A 15,408-nucleotide genomic window follows, 5' to 3' on the forward strand; every position below is an offset into this window, starting at 1 on the left:
TTTCCCTGCCAGCTCCGACCAGGTAGGGGCTGGAGAGCCCAGACTTCAGTCTAGGCTCTTAGTCACCAGCTGTGTGACCTTGGGAAAGTCATTTTGCCTTTCTGAACCTCGGTTTCCTCATCTGTAGAATGGGGATTGTAAAGCCTGTGTTGCCTGCCTCTAGGGAACAGGCAGAGATCTGGCAAGAAAGTGTAGGGCAGAGCCTTGGAAATTGTGTTGGGAATGAAGAGGCTTCAAGAGGTGGGGGAGTGCGTAGGCTTTGATGTGAGACTAGGTTTGAAACCCACCTGTTTCCCCTTTTATGCCAAGTGTCTTTTTTTTTTTTTTTTTTGGCTGTGCTGCACTTATGGGATTTTAGTTCCCCAACTAGGGATTGAAGCGGGGCTCTCAGCAGTGAGAGTGTGGAGTCCTAACCACTGGACTGCCAGGGAATTCCCTAGGCTAAGTGTCTTTCAGAAGGTCTCCAAGTCACCCTGAGCCTCAGTTTCCTTACCTATAAAGTGGGGGTGACAATCTATCAGCATTACCTGAGCTCTTGAACAGACACAAGTCCTCAGTGGAAAGAAAGGCACCCCAGTCAACTCTGGGAGTTAGTTCTGGGGGCAGAGTCAGGAAGACTGGCTGGTAAGGAGGCCCTTCTGGGTCACCCTCGATGGTCCCAAAGAGTACAGGCTTTGGAGACATGGTTCCGGTCATCTGGGGGGCAGAGCCATCCTAAGAACCAGAGATACAGATGTAAGATCCCTTATTAAACCAGCTCGCCAAAAGACGCCAAAAGAGCCCCTGGGGCGGCGGGCAGGGGGAGAGAGGTTGAGAGAGCCAGAGAGAGTGAGAGAGAATGAGTGTGTGTGTGTGTGTGTGTGTGTGTGTGTGTGTGTGTGTGTATTTCTCCCTGGCCTCCGTGTCCTGGGCGTGTGTGTGTGTGTGTCTGCGTGTATTTCTCCCGGGCCTCCGTGTCCTGGGCGTGTGTGTGTGTGTGTCTGCGTGTATGTCTCCCTGGCTTCCATGGCCTGGGCGTGTGTGTGTGTGTGTGTGTGTGTGTGTCTGCCTGCATGTATGTCTCCCTGGCCTCCGTGTCCTGGGCGTGTGTGTGTGTGTGTGTGTGTCTGCCTGCGTGTATGTCTCCCTGGCCTCTGTCCTGGGCGTGTGTGTGTGTGTGTGTGTCTCTGCGTCTGCGTGTATGTCTCCCTGGCCTCCGTGTCCTGGGCGTGTGTGTGTGTGTGTGTCTGCGTGTATGTCTCCCTGGCCTCCGTGTCCTGGGCGTGTGTGTGTGTGTGTGTGTGTGTGTCTGTGTGTATGTCCCCCTGGCCTCCGTGTCCTGGGCGTGTGTGTGTGTCTGCCTGCGTGTATGTGTCCCTGGCCTCCGTGTCCTGGGCGTGTGTGTGTGTCTGCCTGCGTGTATGTCCCCCTGGCCTCCGTGTCCTGGGCAGTGGCCTCTTCAAGTCTGCGTGGAGCCGCTGCCTTCGTGCTGTGGATGTTGTGTGGAGGTGGAGGCCTGGGTGGGCAGTGGCTCCCTGAGGTCGCAGAGCACAGTGGTGGCCGCACCCACACTCCCAGAATTCACGTGCCGTCCTCTTGGTTTCCTAAGGGTATCAGGACCCCCGCAGGCAGTCCCATGACAGCCCCACGTCGGTGCTCAGGCGCTCTTGTTGACTGATGAGTGAGATGGCCTTTCCTGAGCCATTAATCTTTCTGGACCTTGGCTTATACACCTGTAAATGGAGGGTTTATTTACCTGTGTTCACCTCGGGGCCCTTTGGAGACTCTGCGTGTGTCTGTGTGTCGGGCCCTGCGTCTGAGTGGGATGAGCTTACGTCCTGATTCTGCAGGATATGCTGGCAAAGGGGCACAAGAGGGCCCAGTGATTGGTTCTGGGCTCTCGCAGAGACTGAAGATTATGCCAAGGGAGCCCACCAGGGTCAGGTGGGAACCTGGGTTCCTGCATGGTCCTTGCACCTGTCCAGGTGTTCCCACCCCCTTACCCTTGCCTGTGCAGTTCCTTCCTCCTAGGGAGCGCTCCCTTTTTCAGGTCTTTGTTGAAGACCTGCCGATCTTTATCATCATTATTATTTTGCGATTCTCTTCCTGCTTCTTTTTTTAAAAAGTCTTTATTGGATTTTTTCAAACTATGAAAGTTATGCCTGCTAATAAAACTTTCAAACAGTCCTTACTGTTGTTACGAGCTGAGCACGATGGTTATGATTAGTAGTAACGTTTATGGAGGTCCTGAACTGGACCCATCTGTTATGCCCATTTTACAGATCGGGAACTTGAGGTTCTGAGAGAGCTAGGCAGCTTGTGGGGCTGGGTCTTCAGAACTGGGATTCTGAACTCACAGGGCCTGGGGCTAGAGGGCATGCTCCATCAGTACCCCCCTACCTTCTTATCCTAGAGCATCTGGGTCTGAGTGCAGGAAAGGAGGGAGGATGTGTGAGAAAGTGTGGAGGGTGGGTGAGGCCGGCACTGGTCCTCAGGCTGCTCCAGCCCAGCCCCTCTCCGTAGCTCCCAGCAGCAACTGCATCGCTACAACTAGCCAGGGCCTCCCAGTTCCCAGGCCAGGGACCCCTGCAGTCGGCCCTGCCTCTGGAGAGGGGCCACAACCTACTTCTCTGCCCGCTGTGAGGAGGGATGCCCTGTGGGGCCCTGTGGACAGTGGTCAGAGCCGGGACCAGGAGGGGGTCAGCAGGCTGTGGCTAGAACCCTGACTGCCTCGGTCTGGCTCTGCGGCCTCAGGTGAGCCCCTCACCCTCTCTGGCTCACAGTCCCCTTTGGGCTGATGAGGCCCCGAATCCCTGGCATGTGGTGTCTCCCAAAGCTTGGGAAGAGGCAGGAAGAGCTGGTACAGGTAGGTGTGGAGGAGAGAGGGGTGCCTGAGTCCTCGGGGACCACCCGTGGACACCCAGGCAGGGACGCGTGGTGGGATTCGAGTCATTAAACCCCTCTGGCAGCTCCAGGGAGATCGCCGCTGCAGGGTGGCGAGGAGGGAGAGAGTGGGGTGCTGAGCAGGCCTTGCAGGGAGGGGGCTGCCTGGGCCGTGGCCCCCGAGCTCAGCAGGCAGGAGGTGCCTCTCCAGGGCTGCAGTGCCGCCTGCACCCTCCTCCGCAGCGTCCGGCCAGAGAGGCTGCTGGGGGACTCTTCGGGGCTCCTCCTCTGGGAGCCCTTTGTTCCTGGAGGGGACTGGACCCCCTCCCCTCCCTGCCTCTCTGAGGTCTCTCCAGCCCTGACACCTAGGCCCCCCTGCGCAGCCCCCCGAGTCCTCATCCTCTGCCTTCCTGTGGCACCTCCTCTGTACCAGCACGTGGCAGTTCCTCCCAAGTTGTCTTAGGACATCTCTCAAGAATGTGCTCCTGGCTGCCAAGAAGCCATCCCGCGGCCCTCTTCCGTCACGGTCTTCCCTTTCCAGCGCTCCCTCTGTTGCCAAACCCGAGCTGAGCTACCCAGTTCCCTGGCGCTGCCGGGACCCTCCTCCTGTGGCCCCTAACCTCTCACCCAGCGGGCGGGTGGCGGCGTCCGCAGCCCCTGGGGCGTGGCGTGGGGTGGGCACTCAGTCCTTAGGGACCAGCCTCCCTCCCTATCCCAATCCATTCGGCTCCCAGCTTGGAGAGCAGATTGGGGTACTGAGAGACCCCACACTGTCTGATCTGTTTGGTTCTGGAATCTCCGGTAGCAAAGAGTTTATCTGAAAGCAGGTCCAGGTCTAGACGGTTCTCGAGTTTGGGTAGCAAGGCATGCCTGTGGTGGCGCTTGGGTGAGATCAGGGCTGCTGCAGCCTGTTTGGGGGCGCAGCGCCCATGGGGCTGTCTTCTCGTTTCCTACTCCTTTGAGCGAGGCAACCCATATTTCTGTCCCCTGTCCCCTCTCCCCTCTCCCCCCTCTGCCGGGTGACTTCTCCTCTCCCACTCCTCGTGCCCTCTACTCCTGGACCCTGGTCCCACAGCATCACTTGGATAAACTCTTCTGCGTCCCAACGTGAGAGGCCAAGAATGAATTTCCTTCTTGCCTCCTACTCTGCCCCTGTCAGCCTGGATGCATCAGGCCTGTCAGTCTCACCTTCGTTTTCTGTCTCCGTCTGGGTCACCTCGTTCTCTTTTTCACTTCCTCGGCCTCCCCTGGCTTCCTCTTCAACCCACAGTCCCACCCAACGTGGGCCTCGGTGTGCCCCTCGATGGGGCGATGCCTGGGCCTTCTGGCTGGGCCCTTCCCTGCCAGGACGTGATGCCTGGGCTTAGCTGACCCGGCAGCTGAGAACATGCTGGGAGTCAGACAGACCTGGGTTTGAGTCCCGACACAGGATGGCGGCTTCCTCTGGGCCTGGCTTCCCACGCATCAGGGCACATTCTAGCCCTTCTGGAAATAATGCTGTGTCTGAGGCTGGGTGCATCAGGGCCGAGTCAGGCATCCTAGAGCTGTTGCTGAAGGACCCTTGAGATCCGAGGGCCAAGCCTACCCATGCTGCGTGCTGGGAGAGTGCCCATTGGCTGTCCGGCTGTTTGAGGCAGAGCTGGGGCAAAACCCTGGGCTGGAGGCTGAGAACCTGGCTCTCCGATGCTGGGTCTGCAAGCCTCCTCATCCTTAACGTGGGAAAACAGTAACACTGACTCCCTAGGGTTTTTGTGAAGATTCTTTGAGATCCTGCGTGTGAAACTTGCCCACCCACTGGCTTGGGGTAGCACTCAATAAAAGGGAGCGATTATGATGACGATGACATGTTTTATCAATATTGTTGTTGTCTACGGTCCTGTTTTCTCTGTTTGGCTCCAGTGCGTTACCTCGTCTTCCCCCACCCCCAGCCCGCCTCATCATTTTTCAAAACAATTCCCGTGGTGTTTGAGAGAGTTCTGGTTGTTTATAGTTTTTAAAAAATAGGCATTCAAAGCAAATTCCTCATTTGTTCTCCCCTTCCTCCCCCCCAGACAGAATCTGAACAGACACGAGCTCATTCCAGGAAAGGGGAGCACAGGCCTGTGGAGACGGACCCATGGGCTGAGCCGCCTCTGGAAGGAGTGGAGGGAGTGGGCCTGCCCGAGACCCTAGGTGTGGGATGTGGCACCTGCTCTCAGGCTTCCTCCCCAGCCACCACCTCCTGGCTGGGCCCCAGGACTGCATTCCAGTTATGCCACTCGCTAGCTGTGTGACCTTGTGCCAGTGACTTAACCTCTCTGAGCCTCGGTGTCCTCTGTAACTGGGGATAACACCAGCCGTACCCCGTAGAGCTATTGAGAGGATTAAATGAAATGCTGTCCTAGCTGGGTGCCCTCGGTATCCAGAGGCCAGCCATGGGAGGGACGGCGTCACTTCAGCCCTTTCTCCTCTGAGAAAGGAACAGGTCTTTGGAACCTGGAATCCAAGACTGTCCGAGGTGGTAGGGCCTGTCCATTATTGAGTCTGGTCCTCACGGTGTGCAGGGGGAAACTGAGGCCCAGAGAGGGGAGCCGCACAGTGGGTCAGCACGAACCCCGGGGCAGGACTCGAGCTGCAGCTACTCAGGACCGGGAAGCCTTGCCCAAGGAGGAGGCGCCCTCGGCATGGGTTACTGCCCTCTCTGGACCTCAGTTTCTTCGTCTGTGAATGGGGACACCCAGGCAGCATGTGCTGGGCTTGCTCTGGTGCCCCAGTACTCTCCTTCTCCGTTCAGAAACTGCTTTAGCCGAAGAGAGAAGCAAAGAGCCAGTGAAAGCAAAGGGGTTGTTAACTTGGTAGATGAGTTGATTTTAGAATGTTTATTTTTTTATTGTGGAAAGAATCATGCTCATAAAATAGTTCAAATGCTATACAAGTGAATAAAGCAGAAACTGAAATTTGCTCTCTGCTTCTCATTCCCACACCCAGGTGCGCCGCCCTTAACAGCCCGGAGTGCTGCCTTCCGGACCTCTTTCTGGAGGTCTCCAAGCATAAATAACTCATAGGCATATGCAGGAATAATTTTAAATGAGATGATATGCAGTGTGGGATTCCGTAGCACTGTTTCCTTTACGTGGCCGAGTACGGACACCTTCCCTTTGTTGGTACCTGTACCCAGGTCCCCTGAATCTTCTGACCGTCCTGGGTGAACTGCTAGGTATTGAATCATTCCCCACGTGCACAATTGGCTTGTTTGTGGTGATTTCTGGTGCGTAGATGCCTGCTGTCCTTGTGTGAGTTCTGTGGGCTGGATTCCTACAGGAGCAAGTACAGCATCAAAGGGCACCCATGCACCCTTGGAACTGCATGCAGCTGTGGTCCCCCTCCAAAAAGGCCGTCCCAACTTCCCACTCCCCCGGTTCTGGTTAAGGTGCCTGTTCTCGTCCCGGCTGGTCCTGGCTGGTCTGACAGGGGAAAACGGAATCTTGGTTCCGCTTGCGTTTGTTCGCTGGCTGGTGAGGCCGAGCGTCTTTTCACGTGTCTGTTGGTTTCTCGTGTCTTTGGTGGTTTCTCTGTCAGGGTCATTGCCCTTTTCCCCGCCCAGAGGCGCACCCACGTGTGTGTGGGAAATGCACCACCCCTACCAGGAATGCAGTGCAGATGCAAACACGGAGCTCGGAGCTCCTGCGGACAATTTTATGAACTGGGATTTGGGGCAAGGCGGGTGCCCCTCCCTGGGGCAGGGTTGCTGCCCGGAAACAACTGCACCAACCTCATGGCCCCTTTGTCCCTCCCTTGCAGAGAAAACCGGGAAGATCCTGACGGAGTTCCTCCGCTTCTACGAGGACCAGTATGGTGTGGCTCTCTTCAACAGCATGCGACACGAGATCGAGGGCACCGGGGCGCCACAGGCCCAGCTGCTCTGGCGCAAGGTGAGAGGCGCTGGGCCAGGGGCAGGGCGGCCTCCATGGCCTCTGTTTCCCATTGTTGCTGGATGGTCTCTAAGGGCCGCACCCGGCTTCTGAATAGGCAGGTGACCTGGTGGTGGTGTCGAGGTCCTTTTAGCACCGTGGGCGACTCCCCCGGGCCAGCCCCTTCGTCAGCAGAGCTGGGGCTCTGAGTCATCTTGACAGGCCTGGTCCAAGCCCAGCTCCTTCTCTTACACTCTGTGTGCCCGCGAGCTATTACCTCACCTGTGGAGCCTCATGTGCTCATCTGTAAACCCGGACGAGCACACCTCCCGAACCTGGTGGCTGTGAGGATTAGAGATTTGTCAGCTGGGCGCCTGGGGCTGGGTGGGTGCTGGCTGACACTGTCATCATCCCTGGCCTTGTCATTATCCCATTATCAGTGGTAGGATTATGTTTGCACAGTCAATATTTGTCCAGTGAGGACTGGAAGCTGCCTGGCTCCAGCCTGGGGGTCAGCATGGGCCGGACGAGGTGGAGAGCCTCCTGGGGAGGGGGATCCTGTGGTCGGCCCTGGCACGGGGCCGGGGATGGGAATGGCGCCGAGGAAGTGAGGGGATAGCCGGGGCACTGGTGGGGCTCTGGGTTCCCGGCTGGAAGCCGCCAGGCCTGGGTCTGAGCACTTGGGGTGAGAGGCCAACCCTTGCTCCTCTGGGGGTGCTGCAGGGGCCCTGTGTCAGCCCAGGGAAGTCCTGTTTGGGGGCACTGCACGTCCCATTACTTGGGTCATTCCCTTTCAGTGACCTTCACCCTCTGCCCACTGGATGGCCGGGCAGGTGGCAGAGGGAGGGGTGATGAGAAGGAAGGGTGCCAGCCCCCCTCCTCTGCAGGTGTACCGGCCCTGGAGTGGCTGAGTGGCAGCCCAGAGGCTACTTATTCCTGGCTGGTGGCCCCTGGCAGAGCGCCCAGCGGCTTCTCTCTGGGGATCAGACTGGTCGACCAGCCAACCCCAGTGCCTGGGGCTTGGGGCATTCGTGGCTGACTTCCATGGTTGGCGGGCTGTGAAGTCGCCCTTGCTCGCCTCGCCACAGCTTCAGCCCCCAGTCCTGTCACCTTCTTCGGGGCTGCCCGGGTCATCCCGCGCTCAGGCTTCGAGGGGCCGGGGGCAGTGCTGTAGCTGAGGGATGGAGGCTGGAACCCTGTGGTCTGGTGGGAAAGAACTCGGGGGGGCCTTGGGTTCAAATCCTTTTATTAACTGGTGGCCGGGGCCATTGATGTAAGCTTCAAGGCTGTTTCCTCATCTGCCAGATGGGTACCTCCTGCGTAGAGGAGGATGCGGATTCAGTGAGAGGAGAAATGGGGGTGGGAGTCCCCACTTGCTGGGTAACCTTGCTGAGCCTGTTCTTCTGTCTGTGAAATGGTGCCCAGAGGGAAGAGTCATGGGCCAGAGGAGAGAGCAGCTTTGTGGAGGGGGTGGGCATCGCATGGCGCTCTGAAGGCTAGGTGGGATTCGGATTATTGGGAAGGCGTCTCTGGAAGGGGGAACGGTGTGGGCAGGGGCGTGGGCATAGCGGGGTGTGCAGGGGGCGACAGGAGGGGGCAGAGCAGAAGGAAGAGCCCGCAAAGGCCCCGCACTGGGAGTTGTTTCATTCCACTCCCCGCCCTCCCCCAAAACCAAGTGCCTAAAGACATGCCTGTTTATCATGAGACCAAAGGGGTGGGGGCTGGCATCACTTGACCAGGCCTTGAGGATTTGTCACCCTTTGGTGTCATCTCAGCAGGAGGAACGGCTGGAGGCGTCAAGTCAGTAGAGCGGGAGAGCTGCCACTGAGACTAAAGGATTCCGCCGAGAGACAGGCCCCCTACTCGGGACACACACTGACTGTGACGGGTCAGGTGCTGCGGCCACACTGCCCTTGCTGCCCCCAGACACTCAGGGAGACAGTAAACAGCCCTTTACACGATAAAGTGGGTGCTGTGAAGGAGATGACAGGGTGGACTCAGACAGTGGGGCCTGACTTGTCTGGGTGGCCCAAGAGGGCTTCCTGGAAGAAGAGCCATCTCAGTGGAAGACCTGATGGGAGAAGGAATATCAGACCACGGGAATGGCAGGTGCAGAGGCCCGAAGCTGAGCCTTTAAATGGCTGGCCCAGGGTGGTGGAAGCAGGATTCAAGCCAGGTTCCAGATTCCTGACCAAAGTCTCTTTCTGTCTTGACCCCCAGCCTGCCTGGGGTGGAGGGGAGGTCAGGGCTGTGTGTCAGAGCCTCTCAGAGCATCACACCTCCCTTTGATTTGGGGCCCAGAAAAGACTGTCTGGTCTCCTGATGTCATGGCAACCTCCTGACCCTGTGGCAGCAGATGTGGCCTGGCCTGGGTATCTGGCAGGAGCACACCTGTGTAATAGGAAAGATGGCCTTGGACCCAGCCCAGGTGAGCTGCTTCCAGTGGGCAGAACTGGAATGGCTCTCCTATTTGGAAGGAAATGTCACAGGCAACCTGGGTCCCAATAACCTAAGACAGAAATGGGGTTCCCTGACGCGCTAAGCGTTTACTCTGCATGAGAAACGCCTTTAACACCCACAAGGTTGAGTATTTGTGGTAAGAAAACAGGAGTAACATGTAAGCAGGAAGAGTAAGATGAAATCACCCACAATCCCTGGAAAGGAGGAATCTTTGGTCCCATTTTGTCATTCAGTAAAGTGAGGCTAAGTCATAACAATATAATACTAGAAATCATCATCATCATCACATAAATTGTTTTTGGTAGAAATAATAATACAGGGACACTTCCCTGGCGGTGCAGTAGTTAAGACCCTGTGCTCCCAATGCAGGGGACATGGGTTCGATCCCTGGCCGGGGAAGTAAGATCCCACATGCTGCAAGATGTGGCAAATAAATAAATCAATAAGTAAGTAAATAAATGACATTTCCTCTAAAAACAGAAAAGAAAGAATAATACAATAAATAACAATACAGTTAATAATAACACAAGTAATGGTAGTAATAAAAACAGCAGTCCTTTTGTGTGGGCGCTGCTCATGCAGCCGGTACAACACTGCTCGGAGGAATTGAGATTTAGTCCCATCCCCGTCCCAGATGTGGGCACTGAGGCTTGGACAGGTGGAGTCACCTGTCTGGGCTCCCGTGCTGTGGGCCGTGGAGCTGGGACTGGAACTCGGGCTGTCGGAGCCTGGGGACTGTGCTCTAGCCATTCACCATTTACCGCAGATGCCCATCGTGGCATCGGAGAGCTTTGCAGAGTCCAAAATATTTGGCCTGGGCTATCGGGTTCCGTTTCCTGCAGACCTCCCTGTGGACACGTGACTCTGCCATTGGAAAGTCTTAAAAATAAAACCCAAACCCACACCACCTACCCATTACGGGCTGTCCCAGGATCTAGGGGTGGACTTGGGGGCGCTGCTGAGCCCCACTTGCCCGGGCAGGCCCGCCTGGGTGGTGAGCTTATGCCCTCAGCCTCCCACTGCCCAAGCCTGGGCTCCGGCTCTAAGCAGAGAGGAGGACTGCAGACCAGGGGCCTGGGGGTGGGAGTGAGGGTCTGAGCAGGGTGTCGGGAGAGCTCTGTCTGTTCTTTCCTTTCTAGGAGAGATGGGGATTCAAGAGCTGGGTTGAAGTAGGCCCCAGTCTAAATATAGACCACTGAGCCCAGCTCTGTGACTTGGGCGAAGCCCACTCTGTGTGTGTGGGGGGGGGGAGGTGCGTGGTAGGGGGAACCGTTTTCTTTTCCTGTAAATATTTTTATCCCTGGGTAGGAAGCAGTCTTCGGGGGCCTATTGTTTGAGCACAATAGGCCCTCATTTTCCAAGAATGTTTTGGCATTTCCCCTTGAGGAGTTGCTGGGGAGAGGAGGCTGCACGTGAAGGGAGAGGGCTGGGGGGTGAGGATGCCTGGGGAGGGGCCGCTCACCTCTGACTCCAGCTGCGGGGCAGACCCAGAAGCAGAGCGAGGAAGCTAGGAAGGGTTAGGCACCGTTAGGACAATATCAATACTTTCTCCCTTTATTACACACGATGCATGATTCCTTTTGCAGAAGGCACCGTATTTGTTGTAGAAGCTGCTGAGAAACAGGAACACTTGACTCCCTGAGCTCCTCCCATCCAGGAGGAGGGCTGCTCCCTTGTGGCCTGTCTCTCCTTTCCTGAAGCTTCCCCGTGCGGGTCTGCTCAGGAAGCACTCGCTCTGGGACGGCCACCCCTCCCCCTCCCCAAATAAGTCAGCCCGAGGAGCTGGAGAATGACACTGACAGTAACCCCAATAGTGGTCATGGTGGCTTCGCGTATCGTACTGCCTGCCAGGTGCCGACTGCCTGCGTGATCTTTGCACAGAATCCTCGAGATACCTTGGTGAAGTCGGTGCTGTCACTGTCCCATTTGACAGATGAGGAAACTGAGGCTCAGGGAAGTGATGTGACAGGGCTGAAGTCACACTGAGTCAGCGGTCGAGTCAAAGCTAGGGCTTTGCAGGAAGGTCTGGGCGTTTCTGCTGCCCACACTGGCCACTAGTCCACCAGGATGCTGGTCAGACGGGAACCCTCCAGGCTGAGGTCCCCTCCTCTCCCACCCAGATTCACGGAGACCATCTTGTCAGCCGTCGGAACTGGGGAGGCTCTGTGGAGCCACCGTGGTCAGGTTTTTGTTGCCCCAAGGGGAAACAGGCCCAGAGCTGGAAAGAGATTTGCCCAGGTGCTGGGGCCTTACCAGTGCTGGCCGGTGGGCACGTCCCCTCCGGGTGGAGTGACTGTCGCACACCCATGCTGCAGTGGGGGTGGATGGGGAAGCAGCCTGCCTCGTGCTCTAGAGACCTGTCCCGAGGCAGCTGTGTCTGCCTAGGGCCAGGATGGGGTGGGATTCTGTCTGGGTCCGGTGTTGTGGTGCCTGGCCTGGGTTCAAGTCCTGGCATCACCGCTGATCCTCCTGGACCCCAGTGGGGCCCCCTTCACTGCCCTGAGCCTCCCTTTCCTCATCTGCCGAATGTGTGACATGCGGCCCTGCCTCGGGGGCCTTGGTGAGGTCAGGATGGAGGACGTGCTCACCTTCTTGGAGGACCCCATTCCCAGGCTGGGTCTCACCCCCTGCCCTTCCCCTCCCATAGGTGCCCTTGGATGAGCGCATCATCTTCTCGGGGAACCTCTTCCAGTACCAGGAGGACAGCAAGAAGTGGAGGAACCGCTTCAGCCTCGTGCCGCACAACTATGGGCTGGTGCTCTACGAGAACAAAGTGGTGAGGCCCCCAGCGCATCCCAGCTTCTCCCAGGCCTGGCCAGGCCGCTTCTTCCCCTCCTCCGCAGCCTCCCCTGGCTTGCTGTCTTCTACACTAGTTGATGCTGCACGGCCCCCATTCCTAAGCCTGAGACTCCGTACCTCTACCCGCATCCCTCCCCTCCTCCCCGCACTGGCTGTTGCCAGGGCCACAGCAGAACCTCAGCAGCCTCCCCCCACCCCTTCCGGCCTCCCCATACCTTGCTGTGCTGCCTGCCCTCTCTAAGTGGCATTTCATCCATCCAGGCACCCAGCTCTCTGGGGTCCCCTTTCACTCTGCCTCTCCCCCCATTGGCCACGCGTTGCTGGCTCCTGCCCACCCCCGAGGCCCTCCGAATCTCTCCATTTCCAGCGCCCTCCTCGCCCTCAGCCACCTTCCCGCCTGGGCTTCCTGCTGCTCCCCAGCCCCTCCCTTCCTTGCTCTTCAACAGCGGCAGCTAACTGGCCGTTCCCTGCCTCAGAGGACCCCTGGGTGGTGGTCCTATCTGTTTCCTTCCTGATGCCCCCCTTGCAACTCTGTGCCCTGCAGTGGGGGGATGGGTGTCCTTCGATTGTTCCTTTGCTTTGGGCCCTTAGGGAAGCCCCACCTGGTTGAGCCACAGACCCTCCTTCTACGAGACATTTCTGCTGAACAGCCGAAGGACAGGCTTGAGCGCCCTCTGTTTTGAGGGATGCACCAGCCTCACCGGGAGGGCTTGTTAAAAAGCAGGTTGCTGGGCCTACCCTGAGTTTGATTCGGGTCTGGAGGGGGCCCAAGAATATGCATTTCTGACAAGTTCCTGGGTGACACTGATGCTGCTAATCAGGGACCACACTTTGAAAATCATTGCTCTGGAGGTTCCAGCCACTCTTAAGGAATGTGTTGAGTGGTGACACCTAGTGGCTGAGTGCAGCATGGCACCCCTGCTGTATGAGCTCCTACATCAGGACTATTTTTTCTCCCCAGGGGTGTAAGAAAGCAGCCGCCAATCCTCATTCGCCTCCCAAGGGGACCTAGGAAGTTAGTGGACAGTTCAGGGAAATGGTCCAAGACCCTGGGCTCTAGGGGCTGACAGACCAGGTTCGCGTGCAGGTCGGCTGCCTTACCAGCGGTGTGAACTTGGGGTTAATAATGGTACTCACCTCTGGCTTGTGAGAATTCTGTGAAATGAAGCGTGCAGAGACCGGAGCACAGTGCCTGACATGTAATGAACACTCGGCTAGTGGTAGCTGCTGCCCGTAGAGACCGTAGGTGCAGTGGTGATGATAATAGCAGTCGCCTCAGCAGTGCTCCCTGACCCTTGCTGTGCCAGGCACAGTGCTATGCGTTAAGTGGATTAGCTCACTGGGCCCTCGTGCAGCCCTGTGAGGTAGGAACTGTTACTACACTGGTTTTATAGATGAGGAAACTAGAGCAAAGGAGGTGCTTATCCTTGGCCTCACACAGACGGAACTCAGTGGAGTCAGGATTTGAGCCCAGACCCTGGGTCCGGGTCACTACACCATGTTGCCTCTAGTCATGGTGGTGGTCAAAGTCCTCTCTCCCCCTCCTCCCCTTCTTCCTTCTCCTCCTCCTCTTCCCTGACTGGGGCAGGCAACACTGAGTGGGGCCCTGGAGCCAGGGATGGAGACGGGGTTTGGGCTTGGCCATACACGTAACCCCCAGGGACCGTCTCTCTCGCCCCCTCCTCAGGCTTATGAGCGGCAGGTCCCACCCCGAGCTGTCATCAACAGTGCGGGCTACAAAATTCTCACCTCCTTGGACCAGTACCTGGAGCTTGTTGGCAACTCCTTACCAGGTAAAGGACCACCCATCCCAGGCGAAGCACCCAGGGATTTGTCCAGGGGAGAGGGCGCCCCTACTCCTGGAGCTCCAGGCTCCACACCTGCAGGAAAACCAGCTGGGCCTAGAGCCAGCCGCAGGTGCCCGGCACAACCTGAGCCTCCAAAGGGAGGCCTGAGAGGGGTTCTCCTGTGGCCACATAGTGCGTTGGGGTTGCCCCACCCGAGCCCCTGCTTCCTGAGCCGGGCGGTCACAGCTGTGCAGGGGGACCTCTCTCCACCCCGCCTCTTCCCTGGGTCCCTGAGAGGCTTCCAGGAGAAGGTGATCCAGGTGCCCCAATTTGTAAACTGCTGAGTCAATACCGCATTTGTAAGGAGCTATCCTAGGCGACCCCACCCCATCAGAGACACCCAGAAAACTTGTGGGGTGACATCTGCCTCTCAGACGATCCCAGGGAGCCCAAGGGGTGAGGGAGGTGCTGGCCTTTGGGGGCAGCTTTTACCCTTGTGTGGGACTTGGTGGCTGAGGGCTCAGCTGGAGTCTGGCTTTCCTGGATTCCAGCCCCCGCCCTGAGAGGGCTGACCTTGGGGTGTTATGTAGACCCCACGAGGTGCTGTGTGTGCTGAGCTGAGCGCAGGGACCCAGAGCCAGGGCCCAGAGAAGAACTGCCATTGTCCTGTTATTAACAGGAGTGGCAAGGTCACAGCCCAGGACCACTTATCTCGCTGGATCTCGAATATCCATGCGGACCAAACAGAGAGAGAAAAATCCCCTTTTATTTATTCTCTATCTCCCACATGCATACCTCCCTCCCCCCTTAGACATTTAAGCCACACTTTGGCCTCTGCTGCTGAAATTTGAAGGGAAACCCAAGAAGGTAATGCTTGGCCTTCGACCCTGAGGGCTCTGACCCTGTGTTATTTGTGCCTCATGCACAGAGTTTAGAACCTGACCCCAGGGAGGTGGCTGCGTTACCAGCTCTGAGAAACGGTGCTGGGGGAGTCTGACATTCCTTTAGCCAGGCTGTGGAGCAAGAGAGAAGGACGTGGCCTCCCCACTGACTCTCTGGTCACCCCGGGACAGGCCAGCTCTCTCTGGACCTGAGCCTGCCCCTCATGGTAGGACGAGGGGTCAGCTGCTGGCGTCCTCTGGCCGAGGGAGGCCACAGAGGGCAGCTGTTCAGAGGGCACTGTCTCCACAGGGACCACATCAAAATCGGGCACTGCCCCCGTCCTCAAGTGCCCCACGCAGTTCCCACTCATCCTCTGGCATCCTTCTGTGCGTCACTACTACTTCTGCATGATGACGGAAGCTGAGCAGGACAAGTGGCAGGCTGTCCTGCAGGACTGCGTCCGCCACTGCAACAACGGTGAGCCGCCTTTAGGCACCAGGAGCTGGGAGCGGGGTTACGTGGATTATGTGCTGAGTGGCGACACCTAGTGGCTGAGTGCGGTGTGGCCACCCTGCTCTATGAGCTGTGCTGCGTTTCCTTCTGGGGCTGTTCGAAACCGCTGTCATGTTGCCCTTCACCTTCTTCCTTGATGAAAACAGTTCTGTGATGCTCTTAAACAGAATTTGGGATGTTGTTCTCAGAGGGATGCAGTTGTTGAGCCCTTGGGT

The 15,408-nt window shown here is 57.5% G+C and overlaps 1 protein-coding gene across 5 annotated transcripts in view; it reads left to right on the plus strand.

Annotated features, from left to right (window-relative positions):
• NIBAN2 (niban apoptosis regulator 2) overlaps window positions 1-15,408 on the plus strand; it is a 51,359-nt gene that overhangs the window by 24,660 nt on the left and 11,291 nt on the right. For all 5 annotated transcript variants that reach the window (XM_027104799.1, XM_027104796.1, XM_027104797.1 and 2 more), the window contains 4 exons: window positions 6,643-6,773; window positions 11,860-11,988; window positions 13,699-13,804; window positions 14,990-15,157. In XM_027104799.1, the coding sequence (XP_026960600.1) occupies window positions 6,643-6,773; window positions 11,860-11,988; window positions 13,699-13,804; window positions 14,990-15,157 (534 nt within the window). The remainder of the gene's footprint in view (window positions 1-6,642; window positions 6,774-11,859; window positions 11,989-13,698; window positions 13,805-14,989; window positions 15,158-15,408) is intronic.

The sequence above is a fragment of the Aethalodelphis obliquidens genome, unplaced genomic scaffold, assembly GCF_003676395.1.
Source record: "Aethalodelphis obliquidens isolate GAN/ISIS:26980383/991018 unplaced genomic scaffold, ASM367639v1 scaffold7, whole genome shotgun sequence".
NCBI classification, from domain to species: Eukaryota; Metazoa; Chordata; class Mammalia; order Artiodactyla; family Delphinidae; genus Aethalodelphis; species Aethalodelphis obliquidens.